Source organism: Eulemur rufifrons, chromosome 27 (assembly GCF_041146395.1).
Source record: "Eulemur rufifrons isolate Redbay chromosome 27, OSU_ERuf_1, whole genome shotgun sequence".
NCBI classification, from domain to species: Eukaryota; Metazoa; Chordata; class Mammalia; order Primates; family Lemuridae; genus Eulemur; species Eulemur rufifrons.
In genome coordinates, this window is record NC_091009.1 from 17,473,124 (window position 1) to 17,490,554 (window position 17,431).

Consider the following 17,431-nt stretch of genomic DNA (forward strand, 5'->3'; position numbering starts at 1 on the left):
TTGGACGGGCACCGTGGCTCATGCCTGTAATCCCAGCACTTTGGGAGGCCGAGGCAGGGAGGGTTGCTTGATGCCAGGAGTTCACAACCAGCCTGATCAAGGGGGAGACCCTATGTCTACAAAAAATAGGAAAATTAGCTAGGTGCTGTGGTGCACACCTGTAGGCCCAGCTACTCAGGAGGCTGAAGTAAGAGGATTGCTTGAGCCCAGCAGTTTAAGGTTGCAGTGAGCTATGATGACACCACTGCACACTAGCCCAGGTGACAGAGCAAGACCCTATCTCAAAAAAAAAAAAAAAAAAGTTGAACTTGACCACGGACATATGTGTATATGTGTAAGAGATGGAATGGAAATTCAAATCCACCACACCTAGTGAAAGGGACCCCCATTTCCTAATGACGACCTGGGTCGTCTCTAATGTTCCCTCCCTCCCAAATCTTTAACTTCCAGCGAGTGGAGCAGGGTAGAAACATCACGGGCTCTATAGCCAGGCAGACCTGGTTCAAAGCCCTGTCCTGCCAATTTACCAGCTGTGTGATCTTGGACATATTATTTTATCATCTTCGTTAATTGTGGGGATTAGCAACCACGTGTGTCAGTAATCTGGTCCAGTGCACAATAAACAGCAGGTGTTATATGTGGTTTCAGTAAGACAGGTAAGAATAAACAAAAGAGTTTTAAATGCTAAGGTCCATCTCCTGCACTTCCTGTTTCTCCCAGCAGGGGTCAGGCCAGTGCCAGGCTAAGAAAGCTCACGGCCAAGAACCTAGAACTGGCAGGAAAAGCCCTGCTCCTCCACTGGGGCTCGCCCGGGGGCTCTCCAGGGTTTGCAGGGAACCGGGGGGCAGCTCACCTCTCTGCCCAGGTAGGAGCCTTCCTTCTCAAAGATCAGCGCCAGGTAATCTTCGGTGTTTCTTGCAAAGAATCCATCAATCTCCGCCAGCCTGCAAAAAACAACTCTGGCAGTCACTCTCCATGGCCAGGGGGAATAAGACAACACCGCTGGGGACGCCAGACACCAATGACATGGCCAGTGACATGGCCGCGCGGCCCTCCTCTGCTTCCACACAGGCCTGGGGCGACGTCCCCCGGTGCCAGCCCTCCAGGGCAGTAAACCAAACCCTTAGTCTCAGGGGATGTTGCCCTTGTTCCCTAAGGCTGGTTCCTCACTAGACCCACCTTGGATTTTGTTTGTTTTGTTCTTTCCTCCCGTCTCTTTTAAGAGTCAGGAGTGAGCTGGAGGCTGTCTGGGGAGGGGGCCTGGGAAGGGATGCTTTGAGACCAGTTATCTCAGGCTCTGGGAGAGGCCCAGGCTTACTGGACGCGGTTTTTATTGGTCCCCCAAGAGACTGGTGATTAGAATCCCTCAGCTACAAGCCTTGATTGGTGGCCGGTCACTATCAGCTGGGAGATCTGCTTTTTCCTCTCTGGAGCAGGCATAAAAAACGAACTAAGGAATTAGAAAGCCCCGGGTGCAGAAGACCTTAGAAGCTACCTATCTATCTATCTAATCCAATTTCCTTATTTTAAGATGGGGAAACTGAGGCCCGGTTTCCTCAGTTTAAAATGAAGGTGGAAATGCATAAGAAAGCAGATTTTATTACGCCCCCAAATCAGAGCATTAAGCTACAAATTGTTTTTAAAACTAAAAGTTTCAACAGAAAATACAAAAATGATTTGTTTCTTATTCCAATGAAAAGCAGAACATGCTCACACACGCTTAAGAGGCCAGCAGGTGAGAAGGCATGGGGGGAAAGGAGACTGTGTCTTCTTTTTACCATCAACCTGGCGACCTGTTTCTCTCTGCTGGATCCACTGACAGGGCAGTGACCACCTCCAAACTGTAGCCAGGGGCCGATGCTGCAGCCAGCCCAGCAAGGACCCAAATGCACGTGCTGGAGAGGCGCGGCCAGAGTGCACCCCGCTGGGTGGAGGAGAAGCGGTGTTGTGGGTACTGACAGTCTCTGGGGTGGCACCAGGTGGCCGGGCAGCTCAGACCCCTTCCCCAGACTCTCCCTAGGCTGGCAGAAGAGCACATCCTGCATGGGGCCAGCACCCCTCTGCCCTGTTCCCACCCGCGGACTTCTGGAAGAGGCAGTCGCTTTTCATCAGGTATCTCTGCCTCCTTCCTAAAGTTCTTTAAAAGGATCACTTCGAGAGAGTTCGGCAGGTTTGCCTGATTCGTTGCTTTTGAGATAGCCCAGGGCTGAAAATGTGCCGTGAGAGACGTACAAGGTGCGAGAGAGACAGAATAGCCATGGAGAAACAGAAGCAGCCAGGACCGGGGTCCAGGTTGGCCACGGGTGTTTCCTGGAGAGACGGGGTCCAGTTGTGGAACCCCAAACCACATCAAGGCTATATGCTGGCTCCAGGCTCTCCCTGAGGCCCTCTTGGAGGAGGGGGGATTAGGAAAGATGACAAAGGAGTCTCTATGGCCCAAGTGACACTGGAAATACCCTCTCAGCGTGGCTGTGGCTTGAAGATACTACTACACAAACTTAGAGAGCCTTCAAGCACCAACAGTGGCCTTAGGAGGCCTTCTTAGCACCTGGGGCCTCCACCGTGTTCAAGGCTGGGCTTGCTCTGGCAGTCCCTGCAGGTACGTGGATTTGTTCCTTCTTGGCAAGCGCCCCCCGAAGTGGGCATTACCCTACGCTGAGTTCTCATCCAGAAGAGGGGGCCCTAGTGTTTTTAATCTCCTTCTTTGGGAGAGTTTGCCAAGATACCATGTACCTCACTGTCCTCATTTTCCTAGAAAAGGGGCCACCCAGGAAGCTTGTCTGGCACCTTCCACCTGATGCTCTTTGTAGCACAAGGAGCCAAAGGCCACCGATCCCCAGGCACGGCCACAGCACAGACAAACGGCCACCTTCAGTCTGCGGAGACAGGACTCTACTCTTCTGACCCCCCCCCCACCCCCTTGCTCTCCCTTTGCCTGCCCACGCCCATTCTGACTCCCAGCGCCCTCCCTGGGATGGAGTGTGTGAAATCCTTTGCATCCCCCAAGCATTCTGGGGACAGGTGGTGAGAAGTACCGGGGGAGCCCCCAGCCATCATTTCCTTCCCACCCGGTGGATGGGCCCTTGTACCCATCAGTCAGCCCCAGGGAGACAGGGCTGCTCGGATAGGACCGCAGCAACAGGAAGCCCGCCACCCACCACCTGCCGCCAGCCGCCCGCCACCCGCCGCCCTGGAGTGGCTCTGGCAGACCGGGGTGCCTGCCCTACTGTTCCCACCCCCCTCTCACCCCGGCCCACACTGCACTAAGCCTGCCCAGGCCCAAAATACTTGGCAGGCTCCAGCGGGGGACAGGCTGGGGGCCACGTGTCACGATGGGACTCCAGGGCGTCAATGAGCCTCTGCCGCAGCGTCTGCACATCGGCACCTGCCACTGGAAAGGAAAGGGGGTGTGAGGAAGGCGCCGGGAGGGGGAGGACAAGAGCTGCTCCCGGGACCCCTGACAGCTTCAAGCCCAGAAGCGAAGGGCCCAGGGCACGAGCCGGTGCTGAGAGGGACGGACAGAATGTCAGTCTTTCTCTGTGCTAGAGGAGATGGGGCTGGGGGCTCCTCCTGTGGCCCTGAGCAATGCAAGGAGATTGGTCCCTCCGAGAACAGGACAGAGTCCCTCAGAACCGGGACCCCCGAGGGCTTCCCCAGGGCTGTCCGGTCTGCGCTCTGGAGCCAACCCCATCATCACACGAGGGCTCTTCCGGGAACATGGTGCCCCTCCCCCCCACACCCCTCCCCCAGGACCCTGGATGGGCCGAACCTGAAGGGCGTCTTCAGCCCAGCTTTCCCTGAGGCATCTGCGAGGACGCTTTTAGGAAAACGGAAGTCAGGCTTCACTTGGGGACCTCCTCACCCTTGCAGACCTTGCTGATTGTCAGGGCTTTCTTCGCCCCAGGAGCAACCAGGCGAGAGGAGGAGGCAGGGAGGGGCAGACGCTGACAGTGCCAACCAGACCGTCAGAGCCAGCACACCCACCTGGCAACGTTGCTCCCGAGCCATTCTTAGAAAAGGCCTTAAAGAACTGGAAGGAAACACACAGGCAAGAGTCAGTGACGTGTGGTGGCTAAGCGCACAGCACAGGTGTCAGAGGGATCGGCGTTTATTCAACAGGGTGACGGGGCAAACTACTGAACTCTTTTGAGCCTCAGTTTCTTCATCTGTAAAATGGATAACAGGGGGGTTTTGCTCTGGGAGCTGGACACTGATTCCCTTCCATATTGTCCTCGCATCCAATCCCTCCCCGACAGCTCTGAAGCTCACACACTTTACTACAGGTACTGGGGGACCGGCCCTTCCTTCCTTCCTTTCTTTCTCTTCCTCCCTCTCTCCCTTCCTTCCTTTTTCAGAGACAGGGTCTTGCTGTGCTGCCCAGCTGGAGTGTAGTGGCAGGATCATAGCTCACTGCAGCCTCAAACTCCTGGGCTCAGGCAATCCTCCTGCTTCCGCTTCCTGAGAAGCTGGGGCTACAGGTGCGCACCACCGCACCTGGAAAATTCGTTATAATTTTTTGTAGAGGTGGGGTCTCACTATGTTGCCCAGGCTGGTCTCTAACTCCTGGCCTCAAGTGTTTTCACATCTCAGCCTCCCAAAGCACTGGGATTACAGGCGTGAGCCACTGCACCCAGCCTAGGCGGACCATTTCTATAAAGCACAGGTACCTAGCACATAATTATTCAAAAACATTTATTCTATGCATGAGTGATGAAGTACCACTGTTGTTTTTCCTTGCAGACCCAACTGAAAAAAATAAAGGGAAGTCACTTTATACATCCCTTGCAAAAAGCCAGCTACCCTCTATGTGACTCTGTCCTTGCTCTGTATCTTAGAAAAATGGGCACAGAGGCTGCTATCTCCACTGAGGACGCCCAGCCCTGCGCGGCAGACGGTCCAGCAAGGGAGGGGTCTCCAGCCCGAGCCCCTGGAAAAACAAGCCTTGCTACAGACCGGCCAATTTAGTTCATCACTTGTCCTCTTTTCCCATGTACGTGACACCTGAGGCCTAGGTCTGTCACTTCCTTGGGGCAAGGGGACAGAGAGAAGCAAGGACAACTCCTCACATTCTGGGCTTCTGCTCAAGTGGCAAGATCGCTGCCAAGGCTCCTGCCTGTGCTCTCCTGGCTCAGGAGGAAGAGAGGTGAGTTGTCCTGACAGACAGCTATTTAACTGCCCGAGGAAGAGGCTCCTTCTCCGGACCACTTTCGGTCACCCTGGGCCTCTGCCTCCAACAACATGGCCCTGTGGCCTTATCCCAAGCTGCTGGCTGAGTACAGGCTCTGGGATCTGGCACACTTGGTTCAAGGCCTGGCTCTGCGATGCTCTTGCTCTGGGACTTTGGGCAATCCATCAACTATGCTGAACCTTAGTGTTCTCATCTTTAAAATGAGGATGACACCATCAAACTTTACGAATTATTGTTGAGTAGCTGGAGCAACACAGCAAGACACTGTGTCTACAAAAAAATAAAAATAGATAAAAATTTAAAAATTAGCTCAGTGTGGTGGCACACACCCATAGTCCTAGCTACTGGGAAGGCTGGGGCAGGAGGATTGCTTGAACCCAGGAGTTTGAGGTTGCAGTGAGCTATGTTAACGCCACTGCATTCTAGCCTGGGAGACAGAGTGAGACCCTGCCTCAAAAAAAAAAAATAAAATAAAATAAATAATGCTGTGAGGACACAATAGATTCAATGACAACACACCTAAAGGGCTTGACGCAGTACCTGGTGCATACAGCAAGGCACTAATAAATACTAACTGCACCGTCATCACATCTCCTTCCAGCTTTCCTTCCTTTTAAAAACTAAGAAACATTGATCAGCTAGGACTTGCTTGTTCCAGCCATTTGTAGGCAGAAAAGTCAACTCCGGAGGCCACCGGCCGCCCTCTCCCACGTGAGGAACAAAGACTGCAGAGAAGCCACCATCTGTCCCCTCCTGCAAGCGTCTGCTCCCGCTGACCTCTCCGGGACCCTTACTCCTGCCCACTGCTGCACTCTCTCTCCTTTCAAAACATTAACCTAAAAACTTATTCTGGATGAAAAACATCCACTAAGGCCATGCGTATGTATAACAGTGTTCTTTATAGTTATTGAATTTTATTGACCTAATAAAATTATGTTATCCTAACACTTATAAAGATGATCACAAATTTCCTGGATTACGGCACGAGATCAAATTGATAATGCAGGCTAAGGCATTTATGACCTGACATTTTTGTCAAAAACAAAACTGAAAATGCAACTGTTTGGGATTTTGTCTCCTCACAGATAGTAAACCAGGGGGTGATTTCAGAGCTGCAGTTACGTGCAGTGAGGGTGCCCTTGTTTGTGCATGGACAGGACCGACTTCGGCTGGTTTCCACAGATGTAACACCACCACTGACATCGGGAAGCCTTCAGCTGTGTGGCTTTCCCGCAGCTGTGGCTGTCGTCTTCAGTTCTGAAAGTAACATGGGCATTTTTCATCATGACTCATCAGGTCACCCAAATCTGTGCAGGTGCCCCTATTACAAGGGGCTGGCGTCACCTCCGTCAAAGGGCAGCCTCTCTGGACTCCAGATGATCCTCTCAAGGCCACAGCCAAGGGCAGCCTGGAGTCAGACGGGGAGCCAGAGAGACCCTGCCCCAGGTGCGGCCTAGAGGGAAGCCGCCTCCCGGACCTTGGCCTCCCCTTCTGTCCTCCGAAGCTTCCACTGACCTTCCAGAACAACACCAGCCCCTGAGCTCTGGCCCCTACACCTCACGCTCCCCAGGAACTCTTTCCTATCCATCTCTGTGTCATCATTCCCCTTTGCCACGGGCGCCTTCCCTAGGCCTGCAAACAGGTTCTAATCCCCCAAACCTAAATTTTGTTTTAAAAAGAAAGGACAGCAAGAGGAGGAGGCTGGGAATTAAGAGGTGCTCCTTCTCTCTCCAGCGGTGGCATCCCCCGTGTCCCTGCGCCGCCAAGCTTCTCAGAACGGCACCTGCTCTCGCTCTGTGCCGACGCTGTTCTAGGAAAGCTCAGTGGTGACTCTGTCTTCAGCCAGTCTAACGACCTCTCGCCAGACCCTTTCTGATCTGATGTCACTCCTGCCTGCTTTGCCCGTCCACAGCTAGCGGCTGTCATTTCTTGTGCCACGTTTTCTGGATACTCTGCTTCATGTCACCACCCTCCCCTGGTTTGCCTGACACTGACCAGCCCCTCTTGGCCACCCTCACCCTTGTCCCAGCCTCCCCTGACTACTCTCCTGTGCCCGCTGTCCTCGCCATCTCCTGCCCCCCGTCTCTCCCATGGCCACACAGCAGACTGTGACACTTCTGTTGAGGGCACAGTCTCAAAGAGGGCGCCCAATCTATGCTTTTGAATGGATGAGTGAATTAATGCATCAACGAACAAACCCGTCCCAGACCTGTGATTCCTCCTGGTGGCCCCCACCCAGGTGTCACACATCCCGGCCCCCAAGACTGAGTCACCCCTCCCCCAACCTGCTCGACCACCTGAGTTTCTTATCTCACCCCGTGATGGGTCCTCCCTGTCACCCACGCCAGCATCCCCCCTCCCACACCCCCATCTCCCAGTCAGCCGCCAAGTTCTATGCATTTGACCTCGTGACAGCTCTTCAACAGCCTCCTCCTCCTCTTGCCTTGTCCGGGCCAGGCCAACAGGCGAAGGCTGTGTCTGGGCTCCCGCGCTCGTCCTCACCCGTTCACCCGTCGTACACTCAGAACCGTCAACACGCCCGACCTTTCCACTCTCCAGCATCTCCCCCACTGCCACCAGGGCTACTTTTTAGTTTTCTAAGGCACCATTCTGGCCTTATCACATTGCTCCTCCTCAAATCTCCTCCACGACTCCCACTGTCAATGAATAATGTCCAAACTCACTGTATTCGAGGCCTTCCAGGACCTGAACCCCAGCACAACCCTCACAGCGCCCCATGCTCTCCACTCCAGCTACTGTGGGCTTCACCCTGAACTCTGCACCCCCGACCCGGTTGCCTCCCTGGCCGGGGGGCAGGACGATAGTTCACCCATCTCTGCAGCCTCCACAGCCCCGCCCGGCAGTGCCTGGCACACGCAGGTGCCCAACACAAGTCCGTGCAGCCGAACAGGGAATCTCTGCGCTTTGATCATCCTGGAAGCTCATCTAGTCCGGGCACATTTTTGTGCTCTTATTAAAACGTGCCCTATTAAGTCGGCCGTTGGAGGCGTGTGCCCTGCCCACGGGAAACCACCACGGTTCCCTGGAAACAGGCAACTAAGACATCAGGAGTGAGTCTCTCTTTTTTTTTTTTTTTTTTTCAGAGACAGAGTCTCACTCTGTCGCCCGGGCTAGAGTGAGTGCCGTGGCGTCAGCCTAACTCACAGCAACTTCAAACTCCTGAGCTCAAGGGATCCTCCTGCCTCAGCCTCCCGAGTAGCTGGGACTACAGGCATGCACCACCATGCCCGGCTAATTTTTTCTATATATATTTTTAGCTGTCCATATAATTTCTTTCTATTTTTAGTAGAGATAAGGTCTCGCTCTTGCTCAGGCTGATCTCAAACTCCTGAGCTCAAACGATCCGCCCACCTCGGCCTCCCAGAGTGCTAGGATTACAGGCGTGAGCCACCTCGCCCGGCCTTGGAGTGAGTCTCTTTTCTCTGGGAGCAGTCAGTACCTGTCCCTTTCATCACTACGCAGGAGCTCCTGGAGGACCACCAGCGGCTCCCAGCGACATGAAACCAGGTGGCACCAGGCTGGTCTTGCAAACCTACAGAGCAGCTGCCTTCCTGGGGGCCACAAGAGCTGGGCAGGAAGCACACTTTCCAGGGGTGACCACTGATGGCGCTGAAGTCAAGCTTTCATAACAACTTTTAAGGAAAACGATCCGGTCTACAAATATTGTATGGTAAGATCCACAGCTTTACCCACTTCCTAGGCCGCAGAGGAGACGCCGGGAGAGCAGCCGACTGCTGAGCTGGGGGCCCATCCCCTCCTTCCAGAGGGAGGCAGGAGGCATCTTTCTGAGTCTTGTCCTCCTCGCTGACATCTCACCCTCTAGCAAGAGCCACAGAAGATAAAGGCGGAGACTCTGTACCCCCACAGGGCATCTGCGCTCCCAGCCTCACGTTCAAGGACCCACCATTCATTGCTGGGCTCCCTCCTCCCCACCCCGCCTCATCCCTGATACCAGGAGCAGCCCTGCCCACGCAGGGCCTGGCTCTCACCTTCTCCCCTGCCTGTGGTGCCCACCCACGCTCCTCCTCTCTCCCAGCCAAACCCCACCTGTCCTTCCACACCAAGTGGAAGTCCCCTCCTGCATGCAGTCCTCTCCGACTAGCGAGGGAAAGGGCTCAGGGAGCCCAGCAAACTCCTGCAGCATCCTCAGCACACACATCACTCACGCCACCATAAGCCGCTCGGCTCTGTGCGTCCTTGAGGACAGAAGCCACGTCTCATGTTCCTGCCCTCTTAGGAGGGCAAGGCAGTGCCGTGCAGCAGCAGACATTCACTCAAAGCTGCCGATGGATGGGCTGGCTCAGACGCAGCGACCACAGAGGAGCTGCCAGCAGTCCCGTGGGGCAACCCAGGAAGGAGATGGGGCAACGGGATGAAGAAAACTAACACTTACCGAACCTCAAATAACACCAGCGTCTCGGCACTTTCTCATATACGACCTCATTTCAACTTGGCAACGATCCTCTTAAGTACATGTGATCACCCCATTTTTACAGATAAGGAAACTGAGTCCCATGGCTGGGGCACTGTTAGGTGACTTCCCAAGCCACATATGGTAAGCAGTGGAGCCAGGATTTGAACCCACATCCATCATCCCCTCAGGACCCTGAAAAGGGAAGACTCCTCTTCTCCCACCCCAATGCTGCTGCTCTGTGTCCTCCCCATTCCAGCCAGGCCTTTGACCCCAAAGGGTCTCGTTCTGTTACCCACTGAGGGGCCCTCCTGTGGCCCATGGAAAAGCCCTTTGCCCCAGAAGTTCCAGCCTCTAGGTCTCCAGGCTCCAGCCAGCACCTGCCGCAAACGGGCCCCTCCCTCCCCACACCTTTGTTTTCTTCCCCTCTGGGCTCCGTCTGATGGGGACTTGGCAGAGCCTGCCTGCCCACTGGGGCCAGGTGTTTGCCGAACAGGCTGGGCTGGTGGAAGCTCCCTGTTTGCTCATGGTGACAAGGGGCAGGAGGCAGAGGAAAGGACAGTGACACATATCACTGGGGGAGGCCAGACTCTTGTGTGGGCCTGTCATTGGGCTTCATTCCAGAAACACTCTCTCTTCCCCTGTCCTCACCTGAGGGCCCTCACAGCCCTGTGGGCAGAGAGCACAAGGACAGGCTCCAGTGCCCAGGGGACAGCAGGCAGGGCGACAGGGCTCTCTCTCTGGCCTGCTGGCCATGGGGCAGACCTCTAGGGTCAGCTCTGCTTTCTAGGGAGTCCCACCATGATGGCTCCAGGCACACCGGGCTCTTAACGGGCCAGAATCTCTGGAGGGAGACCTAGAACCTGTTCGAGCAGAGTTTTCCAAACACCAGAAGCAACCTATTAGTAAGTTGTCAAAACAATTTAGTGAATCGCAGCCAGTATTTTAAAAAAATAAATGGAACAGAACAGAAAATATCAAAGTGTACTGCACTTGGTAAGAATAAATGTTGTCTTATGCAACTTTTGTTTTAGTGATAATAGAGACACACCAACTTGGAGATCACAATGTCAAATGTGTATTTCTCACAGCAGGTCCAGTAAAAAACATGTTTGAAAGCCACGGCACAGGGCCTGTGAGCAGAGACCACTAACAGCTTGGACCACTCGCCCACGGACTGGAATCCTAAGGACAGGGCACCGAGTGCCTCTCCCTGGCTGTCACTGAGCTGCGGCTTGCTCCGGAGACGCAGGGACGGCCTTGCCGAGCAGGCCACAGCATTGGTCTTTGGAGAGCTTGAGAAATGGACAGATGATGGCCCGACTGGCCCAGCCGGGTGCCACGTGTCTGGTGGCAGGGGAAGGCGGAGAAGCCCAGTGAAGGGCCCTCCCAGCGCCCCTCCCACAGCCGGCTGGGCAGTCAAGGAGATGATTAATCACTTGAGGCATTCAGGCTGCGTGTGCTGCGTGACTTGGGTCAGCGCCGAGGAGCCTCTGGTCCTCTGGCTGCTGGGCCGCCTCCTTCAGGCCCACTGGGCCCAGCCTCTCCCAGGCAGAAACAGAAAGCCCCAGGTGTCAGGCCCCACGGAACCCCAACACGATGCCCTGACCTGGCACGGTACCAGTGCCAATCCCTTCCCTGGGGGAGGACAGTGGCTGGGCCCCTGTGCTCCATCCTCCCTGGGACAAAACTACCAGCCTGTGAATGACGCTCCTGCCACCACGCTGCTCTTCCTGCAGCTTCCCACTCGGGGCTGCTCGCCCTGCCCCGGCAAAAGGACCAGAGCGCCCCGACTATTTTCAATTATTATACTGGGGCCAAAGAGAGGGCAACGTCCATTTTAAAGGAATGATTGATAAGCAGCCTCTCCGCTGCCACCTCTAAAGGACATGGCAGTGGCTAGTGGTCATACTGTCCCCAGAACGCCTGGCCATGGCTAAACTTGGGGCCTGGGCTGTGACCCGACAGGATAACAGTGTAGGAAGGGACTTCTGTTGGGTGTGGAACCCCTGAATCCAGCAGGATTTCACTGGGCTCTAGGAACACAGAGGTCACATGGAGTTAGAGCTGGCCATTCCCAGAGGAGCCTGGGGCCTTGCTTTCCGGACAACTGCTGCTGGGGCAATTAGGCCGAGCCCTGGCTTAGGGTTCTGCTTGGAACTCAAGGCCCCTGAGCTCAGAGATATCTTGTTCCAGGGACAACGCTTGGCATTTCAGCTTTCAAAGGCATTTCCTGATTATTCTTAATGGCTGCAGAGGAAAATGCTTTTCTAGCTGTCATTTTGGTAGGCAGGGTGTATTATTTATAGCTGGAGATAGAGAGGCAGAGGTTTGAATTTGGCTTCTCTGATGTGGAGGAAAACTACCTGGATCAGAGCCAGGCCTGAGCCCCGGGGAGGGCCCTCATTGTCCCTGTAGTGGCCGCGCCGCCCGGGCTGCCCAGGGCCTGGGAAGTTGTTCAGACATTAATAATGCTGATGCCCTGCGGTGGACATGCCGGCAGCATCAGAGAATTCGTGCCACTTTCTGCCAGAGCTGGGGTGACAAAGCCCTCATGCCTCAGCTGTGACAAGTCCGGAGCCGGGGATCCCTGCCGCCTGAGGCATCGGCATTCAGCAGTGGGGTGGGGATACCCTGGCAGGTCACTGCTGAGCTACCTGGGGTTCAAGGTGCTGGCGTGAGGAGGAGGCCTGCCAGAGTCTCGGGGGTCCCCTTCTGGGGTCCCGTTAGGCTCCTGAAGTCTGATCCTGGCCATGGATGGGTCAGAGCCTGAATCGCGGTTGGATGGAGTCAGATACTTCTCAGGCTTGGCGGTCAGGAGGGACAGGAGGTAAAGAGGGCCCCAGGGGCTCTCGCCAGCCTAACTGAGGGTCACTTCCCAGCTCAAATCAGAGCAGCCGAAATGCAGCCCCTTCCCCTCATAAAGGGCAGACTCTTCCAAACCAAATGAACCTCTTTCCTTTCTGCCTCTGCCTCTAACACAGGTGTTCCCGAGAGCAGAGGGACAGCGCTCCAGGGGCTGTGATTTAAAGCCATCAGGCCTGCAGGGTCGGAGGAGCACAGAGCTCAGCAGCCCGGGCAGGGGCCGGAGGGGCACAGAGCAGCTGAGGACGTGCTTGGCCAGAACCACCCCCCGCCCACCGCGTTCCCCTCCCTGCCACGCACCCTCACGGTCGGGAAGCCGGGGATGTTGAAGTCTCTGCAGACAGCGCTGTTGTTCTCGTCAGCACAGTCCAGCACAGCGAGATTCAGCGCCGGCCTCCAGTCTGAAAGGACAAGAAACCCCAGGGTAAGCAGGAAGGCCTGGCACCCCCTCTGCCCACATGTCCCCCCCGGCAACGCCCCAACCCCCACAGCACCTCGCTCCAAAGCTTTTATGAGAACGGTCACACCTTCCTCAGAAAAGGCCTCTGAGATGTTCTTTTTAGTCTGCATTGAGCCAGAGCCTCCCAAGAGGGCACGAGCTTAGGATACAGTTGCACAGCACAGGTGACACCATCTTGATAGTATAATGGGATCTCTGTTCCCCCATTACTCTGGAATGGAGGGGTTGACGGGCAATGTGAGCAGACCTGGCCCTCCCGGGGAAAAGCCCTAGTATTCTCTCTGTCCCTGCAGCTCTCTGTACCATTCCAGAAGGATGGAGCATGCCTCAGCAGGTTTGCAATTCCCCAGTGGACCCTCGGTGAAGGTTTCTGGGGCCCTGGGTGCTGGCAGTCAGTCCAGCTTTGGTGAGTGGGGCGTAGGGTGTTGGGGACTGGGTCCCCAGCCACACATGGAGGTAGGAATCCTAGAGGAAGATGGAGAGGGCACTGGAATCTGGGACCCACAAGTAAAGAAGTCCTGAGGCCAGAGTCTAGGAGACTAACCTTGCTCCTTCCTCAGGCCCCAGGCTGCAAGGCCTCCCCATGCTGAAACCCTGGCAAAGCGAACCATGGCATCTTTCTGGGCCACTGCCCGGGATTGGGAAACAGAAAACAAGTCCATATGCCAGGGAGGTCTCCCAGGCTCTGACTCCATGCCAGGTGCCCCCTGAGTACCCACTAAGTTCCACCCTACATGGAGGCTGCTCCAGCTGGAAGGCAAGATATACATACACACATGAGGCCACACAAACTGTGAGATGGCAATGCCTGGTGCCAAATTACGTGGCACAGAATCCTAAAGAGGTTTGGACCCAGGAGAGGTCCTGGGACCTGCAGACCAAGGCATGTGCTTTGCAGGAAAGGTGGAAATTCAGCCGAACCTGGACAGTCAGTCCCGCAGACAGAGAACTGCCTGAGCAGAGGTGAGCAGGAGAGAACTGGCAGAGACCCAGCTGACTGGAGAGTTCTGCGGAGACTTGGGAGCCGAGCTAGACGGGAGGCAGGAAGGGCCCAGACTGTGCGTGTTTGCCTGGAGGGGTCAGGGCTGCTCCCAAGGCACCCTGAGCCACTGGCCTCCCTGGGGCAGATGCGAGGAGGCTGCCTGTCTCCCACGGGCCCCAGCACGCCCAGGGCCCTGAACCTCCTGCCCCAGGGGTCAGGAAGTGGCATTTACACAGGCAGCTCACCCTGTACCCATTATGTGCAGACACTGTGTTTTGCCAGGACCTCTGATCTCACCCTAGAACCTATTCCTCCCACTATCTAAAAACAACACTATTTCAGAAGCATCAGAACTCCCTAGAACATTTTGTGCCCGGGGAAGGAGTGTGACCTCCACTTCCCAGAGACAGATGCAGGAGGAGCCTGACAAAGCCTGACCCACCCCTCAAAGGAAAGCAACTGGGCGGGTCCTCCTTAGCACAAGGGAGGGGGGCTGGGGGCTGTGAGGAAGGCCTGCGGCCATACCCACTCCCTCCACTTCCCTCTGCTCTTGGCATAGAAGCTTCTGGACTCCTGGCAGGAGGGAGGGAGGGAAGGAGGGAGGAGGGTGTGGGGGGAAGAAGTGGATTACCAGAGATGGACTTTAAGAAATATTCAGCAGAGACGGGCGGGCCATATCCCATCAGACCACTTCCCCAACCCCCCCATCCCTCATCTTGCCAGACAGCTTTTGGAGAGCTCTCCGGACTGCCCTGGCACACAGGACAGCAGCTTAAGCTTGTCCAAATATCTACAACCTGGTCTGTACCCTTTGGCTTTAAATCTCACTTGCAGAGCGGGCTACACACAGGCGGGTGTGCCGGGCTCAGGATGCTCCTGCCTCCCTCCTGCCTCGACTCTTCTCTACCCTGCCCCTGCCTGCTGTCCGCACTCCTGGGGAGGGGCAGAGGAGGGTAGTCCGCCCACACGGATCTGCTAACTCCAACCTGTCTCCACATCCCGTCCACTCTCCCTCCTAAGTCCCTTCCCCCACGCACCCCCATCTCCTCACCCCTGCCCTAAGCTGGCTCGGACACCTGGCTCGGGCTTCCTTACTCACCTCACCTCTAACCTACTCTCGGGGTCTAGTGCGCAATCGCAGAGGTTCTTATGACAGGTCCTCTTCAGAGAAACATAAACATGCCATTTCTCTCCACCCCTCACTGGCTCTCCAGCCACCAAATGATCTTTTCTATCTGTGGGTCTGATTATGTTGCCCTCTACTCAATATTCTTTGGTGGCTCCCATTGCCTCAGTCTTTCCTCAGGTCCCGATGGAGCGTGAGGGCAAAGCCAGTCACCTGTGAAGGCAGGAACGAAGAATAAAGGGTCACAGGAGAGAAGCACTCCCCAGTGGCAGCCGCTATCCAAGCTAGGGTTTCTCCCTGGATCACAGGCAAGAGCACCCTAGGTCCTCTCTGCGCTTCCCACCCAAAGGAGGCCCAGGGGAGGCAGAAAGCACAGGCCACCTCTTAGGGCCATCGGCACACTCTAAGCTTGGCTCCTTCTGTTCTGTGTCTAGGGCTCTGGTCCCCTTGTTTGGGGGAAACCCACAGGAGAGGCGTGGCTGTTCCCAAGAAGCATAAGTCAGTTACACATAAGGCAACTTGGTGGCCTTCCAATGATGATGGCCCTTGGATACCCAAGGGCTAGGGGTCTCACAAGGCCACTCTGCAAGGTGACCACGGACTGCAAGGCTTCAACTGCTCCTCTATTCTCCAAGAGTGTAGGCCACCACCCCCCAGGCCAGAGGTGGTGCCCACTGCCTGCTAGGGCACGCAGACTCTGGAAGAGACGCCAAGAGGAGAGGACAGGAAGCTAGCATTCAGTGAGTACCCACAGCACACTCTGTACCATCTCACTCTACTGCTACATTGGAGGTGGGCATCATTTCCCCACTCTACAAATGAGGAAACAGAATGAGAAACTTCCAAGTTTGTCCAAGGGCTACCAGACTCAAAACCCTTGTTCTTCTCTCTCCACCTCATCAGGGTCGGGGTGTTACCTTTATGTTTGTGCAATTTGCTCCAATGATAACCTTCCCCATGAGAGAGAGAATGACAGAAATGGTTTTGTCTTCTAGTTAAATATCACTCTTTGTAGCTTACAACAGTCAATAGCACAAACTCAGCCCTTACTGAGAAGATGATGATGATATTGGCAAATATACTAACAGTTTATTGTGTGCCCAATTCATTCAGTTTATTGCTTGCAACTACCTTATGAAGAAAATAGGAAGGCATTCATCTCCAAATCTGCTTTTCTCCACTGTCAAATAGAGAGATTAGATAACTGTGACCAAGGCATGCAACGAATCAACAGTGAATATGGGATTGTTTCCTGAACTCCTTGGCTAGTTTTGTTTAGTGAGCCATTCAAGCATATAATTGTAAGAACAAGTAAATCAGGTAAATGTAAAATGGGATAAAAATTTATAGGTGAACTTGTTACAGTTTCAAAAATCTTTTTCAGTAACTCGTAATCTTAAAGTTATTTTATGTTAAATTAAGAGATATTTAAAGAATGTCATTTCTATGTAAGTTAAAATACTGAAATATTAATTGCTGAACATAAGTTTAGAGTGTATATGCTTTGGCATCTCGTTTTGTATGCTATAGAGAAGCTAAATACATCTGGGTCTGTTAATAAACATGAAAAATTGAGGAAACACATTTCTAGAAATTATGAAGTGGTGAATGTTGATATAAGAGTTCACAATGCTTGTTAATTTTTACTAGAAATTAAGATCACTTAGGATTTTAAAATTCTAATATAAGTTAAGCATAAGTTTAGTTACTATAAGGGAACTAAAACTAGAAATAATAAGGGAAATAACTGCATGTAAGGGAAGTAAGGCATGTTTCAAAAAAGAAGTTCTAAAGTAGAAGAATGTGTTCTGGTTAAGTGAAAAAGAAAGTAATTTTGTTCTAAAGTAGAGCAACTGGTTATGCCACAGTGAGAAAGTAGAAGAGTAGAGGACAAACTAATAGATATAAGGAAGTTGTAGAGGGTTGTGAAGAGAAAAGACTTTCATGTGTGGTCAAGTGGGCTAAGTTTTTTTTTTTTTTTTTGGTAAACGAGCCTTAATGTCAAAAGTACACTGATGTAAAACTAGAACTTGGTCCTCTCCATTAAAATAAAGTTTTCTTGGAGTATTGATCGGCTCTTAATAGGAAACAGTGAAAGATTTTTCTTTACTTTTTAGGTAATTGTCCCAGGGAAGAAAGATTCTGTCTTTTAGCAGGATGACCCCCGTGCTTCACATTATCTTTATTAGGTCTTTGATTACTTAAGAAAAACTGAGTCCTCTCTTCTAAAGAGCTAAGAAGCTAAGGTTTTTTCTACAACAATGTAAATTTCTGTATTTCCCTTTTGAAGTCTTTTAATTATTACTCTGATTAAATGAATGAATATTAATTCAGTGACTTGTGATCCTATCTCGATGTGATTTAAACCTTTGATATTT

The 17,431-nt window shown here is 53.5% G+C and overlaps 1 protein-coding gene across 1 annotated transcript in view; it reads right to left on the reverse strand.

Moving 5' to 3' along the window:
* Positions 1–17,431, reverse strand: part of QSOX1 (quiescin sulfhydryl oxidase 1) — a 40,426-nt gene that overhangs the window by 15,730 nt on the left and 7,265 nt on the right. Inside the window, exons 2-5 of the mRNA XM_069459564.1 lie at positions 12,786–12,886; positions 3,985–4,030; positions 3,289–3,391; positions 854–944 (exon numbers count right to left, since the gene is read on the reverse strand). Of these exons, the coding sequence (XP_069315665.1) occupies positions 854–944; positions 3,289–3,391; positions 3,985–4,030; positions 12,786–12,886 (341 nt within the window). The remainder of the gene's footprint in view (positions 1–853; positions 945–3,288; positions 3,392–3,984; positions 4,031–12,785; positions 12,887–17,431) is intronic.